Below are 6,868 nucleotides of genomic sequence, written 5' to 3'. Positions count from 1 at the left end.
AACAGAGTTTTTCAGCTTGTAGGGTTCTGTGTTGTGTGTAGGGTGAGGGCACACTTTTTTTTTTTTTTTTTACTTGGCCATAGGTGCCAAATTATCTGACTATGAAGTAAACACACATGCACGCCACCATGTGGGCTCTAAAAGGCTTTTGGACCTTTCTCTGGAAGGAGTCTGTCCATTCACGCTGAGAACAATTGTGTGACCCATCTTTGTGAATGATTTGTTTTTAAAGAAAATCTCATTTTCAGTCATATGATAAAGAAAATACACAACACAGAACTCTACAAGCTGAAAGATTCTGTTATATGTGAACCGAATTGGGCACTCAAGTGAGCGATGTTGGACAGCAGGATGGAGCTCAAGGCTACCGAACCGCACTACCCACAGGGGTCAGTTATACACATTCACAGGCACTATTCTACGACTTACGCATGCAACCGTGTGTGCTACGTGTAAAATTGTGCGCATAAGTTTACAGATTTAGAAGGATAATGCGGCAGAGGGAAAACAGATCTTAGATTTAGGTTTCTGGAATACTCTTCATCAAATTTAAGGAATTAATAGGTTTTTCTCTGTTGTCATTTAGGTGGGAAGTTATCAACATGGGCTACAGTTAAGATGTTATTTTACGGTTGACCCCAGTTATAGAGGTCAACCAATGTGTTACAGCAATTGACTGTTAAACAAACCAAAACTCTTTCATACCTCATAAATGTAGCTCAGATATTTATTTTTTTATATCAAATTATTAAATTCTACACAGATCTGTTTTTATGATAGCACATTAGTGTTGTTTTAAACAATTTCACAAGTGTAACTTGAAATGTATTACCAAGATCAATTGTAGTATTTACTGGCAGGAGAGAAAGAGAAAAAGAAAACTAAGACAGGAGAAGCGATTAAGGATGAGAGACTGAAAATGCAAAAAAGTGGCAAGTGTTAGGTGACCTTTTTTTTTCCTACTAGCTTATTTAACGGACATAAGTTCACTTATCTGCTAGTCATTAAGATAAAGAATTGCTCCCAAACATGTTACAGAAAATGATGGATTTACAGAATACAGCTTAAAGGACTATCAAAATGAGGAGCTGTAAACCTGACACCCTTCTTGAACTAGACATATTAGGTTATAAAGCTTTCGGTTGTAAGGCCACAGTTTCTTAGCAATCCTAAAATCTAAACCCTGTTTCAAAAACTCCCTCTCTCTCTAGGGGTGTTTCATATTACACCTGTAACAGCCTTACAGAGAAGGTGGAAATTGTTTTTGGTGATGATTATGGAAAGAAAATTAGTAGGTTACTGCAGTTGCTGCAGTGATAGGCAGACATAATGCTTTGCAACTTTGCTCAGAGCAGGACGCTGGGCGAGCGTCACTCTTCATACTTCCCGAGTCAAACTCAAATGAGTTTATTACACAGTTTTCTTAAAGATCCAGTCCAATTCATGGTAAGATATAGCAAAATCTAGCGCAGCCTGATATACGGACAGTTGTACAAATCATTTACACTGGAATATATCATAATATGGTCCATTATTCATTCAGTCTATTGCAGAAGGTAGACTGGGATGCACTTCCTCCTCTGTCCATAGGGCTCACTAGCAGGGATCCGGTCGTGGAAGAGAGCTCAAGATGCTGTTCCCAGGACACTAAGAGACTCCACCCAGAGTCAGGACGTCAAAGCAGATGTTACAAACTCGGACGGGTTTGTTCAAATCAAATTTTATAATAGGAATCTCCTTTGTAGAGCATTTGTGACACAGCAGGCGCCCACAGTGGCGACTATGGGAAGAAGAAAATTGTATAAAATGTTGTTACTGGATTACATTCTTATCATCCAAAGGTGATTGCAAAATGAGTCGGCTGATCCCAGGGGTATAAAGAGGTCAAATAGCCCCCTACCCTCAATCACCCCCTCTATACCTTTAAACATGATAAAAAGATTACAATATATTCCATTTAAATAATTCCATGTAGGCACTGAGAGGTATATCTTATCACACACTAGAGAATAGAAACAAGCAGCTGGAATCTAATCTTCCCACTCCAGAAATTTGCATGGTTTCAAAATAATATCCTCCCTCCATCTAATTGTTTAAACCAGGAACAATTTGTGGTTTTAGCCTGAGTTTCCTAGGAGGACAATATCTGTCCAGCTCAATGGGCAGTCGTAGACTCCTTAATTTATATCCCCTCACATTAACATCAGACTGCTGAGTGGCTAACCCTTAACATCAGATATAAGTTAACAGAATGCAGCCTTTGGAGAAAGTACAGCCATGCCTTCATCTTGTAATGATTCCCTGTCCTATGTGTTTGTATAAGAGCTCATTTTTACCAGTGGTGCTTTCTTGTTGTGACTCCAAACTTGGCAGTGCATTCATAACAATTAGACCCATCACACCATGGTGGTTCCTTTGCTAGCATATCTGAAATGACAACAGGGGATATGCGATATAAAAATCCTAGAGACGATTACTATTATGGATATTTAACAAATGTCCAGTAAATTCCATGATACAGATGTGATAAGTGTGGAAATTAATAGGGCCTTTCTCCTTTCCTAGCCTTCCACCTGATTCAATGGCATTTTCTTTTCAATAGAAGTCACCATTTATCCAGCAGAATTAAATTTACCATTTTTTTAAACCACTCAAGCTCTGGGGATGATGGACAATTTTTATTAGTTAACCTTCCCTAAATGCAGTTCAAAAAGGTTAACTGCAAAATGATCAGCATTCAAAATGTACAAATGACCTCAAAAAAGAAATACACTGGTAATGTTAAAAGAGATGAGTAAAGAAGTCATGATGGCAAAAATACTAAGAAAAGGGTGCTGGATGCATGGGATGGACTCGTGGATGAAATGCAGGTGAAAGAAATGTCAACACAATTTTAAAAAGCATAGGATAACCACACAGCATACCCAGTGGCAAATGTAATGGTAAAACAGCTACAACCCCAAACCAGAAGATGCATGATTTAAATGAGCTTCCAAACAAAAAACAACAAAACAATACCCCACAAACCAGGCAACATGCAAACTTGCATGGTGGAGCAGTTACAATCTTTAACAGCATTGTTAAGACTGTATCGAGCTTCCAACCAAGGCTGGGTAAACTGTACAGAAGATAATGGTTAAAATCTGAACTTCATAACTTCTGCACCTTCAAGAACAAAAAAAAATAAGTGAAAATCTTACAACCTCCCACCGCCCAAATCAAAACAAAAAATCTGAACTTCAATGAGTTTGGAGAGGCTGGATTTACTTGATCATCCTAATTTTGTTGATTATGAGGATTATTACAAAACTTTGTAAAAAGACATGGAAAGGGATATGGGTTTTTGAGTAGTGGTCTTATAAAAAAACAAAGAAAAACACAAAGTTCAACACTCCAAAGCTGAAATGAACTACCAGGCAGAGCTGGTGGAGAACAGCACTTTTGACTGGATCGTAGGTTTGCTTGGGATAGAAATGGAGGGAAATGGCGGGTACGAGGATGAGAGATTACAAAGAGACAAGATAGGCTTGGTGTTGGGCTGCATGTGGAGAACGTATATGCTAATTTATCTGTTTTATTTTAAACACTTCTAACCCGCCTATAAACTAGGCGGTTTTCATAAAAACATACATACCAATGTAAAACAAAACATTACCATTTAACAGAAATATAACATAAAATACTACTAACATAATCCAAAACACAAGGTGCTGCTAGAGTAGAAGAATCTCAACTAGGAAACTACATGGACCCCTTTGTCTTTGTATACAATCATCTAACAAAAGAACATAAGCGTTGCCATACTGGGACAGACCAAAGATCCATCAAGCCCAGCATCCCGTTTCCAATGTCTAATCCAGGTTACAATTACCTTGCAAGATCCCAAAACAGTACAATACATTTTATGCTGCTTATCCTAGAAACATTATATAACTCTTCTTCTCTCGATTCCATTATGTGTCTGTAACATCACTCTGTATTTGTTTCATCACCGGAGGCGGCTTACGCCTCATGGTGCCTATGTAAGCCACATTGAGCCTGCAAATAGGTGGGAAAATGTGGGGTACAAAATGCAACAAATAAATAAGCAGTGGATTTTCCCCAAGTTCATCTTAATAATGGCTTATGGACTTTTCTTTTAGGAAGTTATCCAAACCATTTTAAAACCCCGCTAAGCTAACTGCTTTTTACCATGTTCTTTGGCAACAAATTCCAGAGTTTAATTACACGTTGAGTGAAGAAATATTTTCTCTGGTTTAAAATTTACTACTCTGTAACTTAATTGTGTGCCCCCTAGTCATAGTATTTTTTGAAAGAGTAAACAAGCGATTCACGTCTACCCGTTCTACTATGTTACTATGCTTCAATTAGAAATGACACACCAGTATACAAGCAGGAACCTCAGCAGTATATTATTGTCCTTTAACTATTAACATTATTTTCCTTTAACAATTCTTAGCACTCTAAAGGAAGCTTCAAAGATTAATAATAAAATGACAGCAGACTGGTTGGCATTGGAGACAAGCCCTGTGTGAACACTTACCTAGAAGTCTAAAGAGAAGCTGTTTAGTGGCAACCTGGTAATTGAAGATATTGATTCCTTGGTTATTATTGACCCCGAGTCGAGCACCAGCCCTCACTATAGCTCGGCAAAGGTTAGCATTTCCCTTCATATAGGCTAGAAGTAGCACTGAAAAACAAAAATCGTAAGAACATACGAATAGCCATACTGGGTTAGACTCTTGGTTCATCTAGCTCCGTATCCTGGTTCTAACAATAGCCAATCCAGATTACAAATACCTGGCAGAATACCAAAGAGTAGCAAGATTCCATGCTACTGACCTCAGGGATAGTAGATTTCCCCGTATCTACTTTAATATCAGTTTATGGACTTTTCCTCCAGGAACTTGTCAAATTTCTTAAACCCAAATATGCTAACCACTGTTATCACATCCACCAGCAATGAGTTCCAAAGGTTAACTATTTGCTGAGTGAAAACATATTTTCTTTTTTTTTTTTTAACTTTGAATTTTTATTGAGATAACATCTCAAACATAACAACGAGTCATTGGCTCCAGCACATGACAATGCAACAATTTCATTTTTATGTTAACATTATGCTTATTGAAAACATATTTTCTATTTGTAGTATTATCATGTAATGTCATGGAGTGTTCCCTCGTCTTTGCACTTTGAAAGAGTAATCGATTCAAGCCCACCCACTCTACTCCACTCAGGATTTTGTATACCTCTATCATACACCCCCTCAACCATCTCATCTCCAAGTTGAAGAGCCCTAGCCTCTTAAGTCTTTCCTCACATGTAACAGAACTCCTGCTTCAATGGTTTGCAATTTTCCCCTTCTCAATGACACACTAGTGACAAAATCACAGAGTCCAACAGCGTCTTTTTTTTTTTTTTTTGTAACAACACATCGGTGCCAAAAACATGAGGAAAACAGAGGAAAAACAGAATCGCAGTAATGAATAACACTCGTTAAGGTCATGGTCACTGTAAGAATTATTTCCCTCTTCTTTTTTTTTTTTAACAAACGAACTAGAAAAGAAAAAACTCCACAAGAGGAATAGAGCACAACAAAGATGTCTGCTCATTAGTACTCTGGGAAAAGAAAGGCTTTACCTTTTAACTTCCTTTATTAATTTATTTAATTATTATAATTATTTTTAAAGTAAAAGTGGCTGCCTCTCCCAAAGGCAATATTCCTTTTCACCTAAAGGGTAGCCCTTCCCAGCTAAGTATGGGAGATGGGGAGGAAGGGGGGAGAGACTCGGGACACCCGAGTATAACACCCCAGAGGCTGGAAAAGAAAAGAAATCCCTATCTGTTAAGCCGCTAACTCAGATTCCTGCACAGAAGAACTATATGATTATTATTATTATTATTATCTACTAAAAGAGAAAGAGACAGAGAGAGACTAATGGGCTTACCTCCTGCCTGCTGGAGACTGAGAAAATACTGAGGCTAGGGTCACATGGCCAGGGCTCTCATTGGCTCTCTAGTTTTAGACTTTTCTCAGTCTCCACCTGCTGGTAGGCGTGCACAACCCATCAGTCCAATCCTGGTCCGGTCCGGAGGGACACTAAGGAACTCCTGGTTCAATGGTTTGCAATTTTCCCCTTCTCAATGACACACTAGTGACAAAATCACAGAGTCCAACAGGACACCAAATTATGCCAATAGACTTTTGTGGCCATTGTAGATAAAGAAGTATCTAACATTATCTGAGTATTTTAGAAAACAAAACAATAAAGCTGCCAACCAGTGACAGCTGGTGGTCACATTCCAACTACATAAAAATGTGTTGTAAGTACAGGAGTAGCCTAAGAACAGCTGGCTGAGAACCAAGAACCAAGGAAGCCAATGCTCAGATCCCACTTCTCCTGCTGATTGTCCCTGTAATATGGGCAAGTCATTTCACCCTCCAATGTTCTGGGTACAAAACTCAGAATGTAAACCCTCTGGGTTTGAACTTAGTTTTGGAAAGGCAAGTAATTAAATCTAAAGTCCAAATCCAAATTCACAAGATGAACAGCCTGCCCAGCTACCTACCTGTGTTTCCTTCGGCATCGGGTTTATCTAGTGGATATTCTGGCATGCACTCTAAAAAGAGCTCGAAGATGGCAGCTGCATTCTCTTTTCCATAATGCCCCAAAATGTGAATGGGCGACTGACCTCTGACACAAAAGAGAACAAACATTCAACCATCTTTATCTTTCCACACCTGTATTAGAGAAGCCCTTTAACCTAATTATCAGTAAGGTTTAAGAAGTGTGTTTATAAATATTTTAAATAAACAGACCACAACTATCCATAGCTCTAGGCAATGTAGAGTGAAAAAAACATATAT

General features: G+C 38.4%; 1 protein-coding gene across 2 annotated transcripts in view; it reads right to left on the bottom strand.

Moving 5' to 3' along the window:
• Positions 1–723: 723 nt before the first annotated feature.
• ANKFY1 (ankyrin repeat and FYVE domain containing 1) overlaps positions 724–6,868 on the bottom strand; it is a 138,792-nt gene continuing 132,647 nt past the window's right edge. For both annotated transcript variants that reach the window (XM_030222266.1, XM_030222267.1), the window contains exons 22-25: positions 6,571–6,695; positions 4,544–4,690; positions 2,337–2,427; positions 724–1,780 (exon numbers count right to left, since the gene is read on the bottom strand). In XM_030222266.1, coding sequence (XP_030078126.1) covers positions 1,648–1,780; positions 2,337–2,427; positions 4,544–4,690; positions 6,571–6,695 — 496 coding nt within the window. In that variant the 3' untranslated portion in view covers positions 724–1,647. The remainder of the gene's footprint in view (positions 1,781–2,336; positions 2,428–4,543; positions 4,691–6,570; positions 6,696–6,868) is intronic.

This window comes from Microcaecilia unicolor, chromosome 13 (genome assembly GCF_901765095.1).
Source record: "Microcaecilia unicolor chromosome 13, aMicUni1.1, whole genome shotgun sequence".
NCBI classification, from domain to species: Eukaryota; Metazoa; Chordata; class Amphibia; order Gymnophiona; family Siphonopidae; genus Microcaecilia; species Microcaecilia unicolor.
Note: the sequence above shows the minus strand (reverse complement) of the source record. Positions and strands in the feature narration are given on the sequence as shown.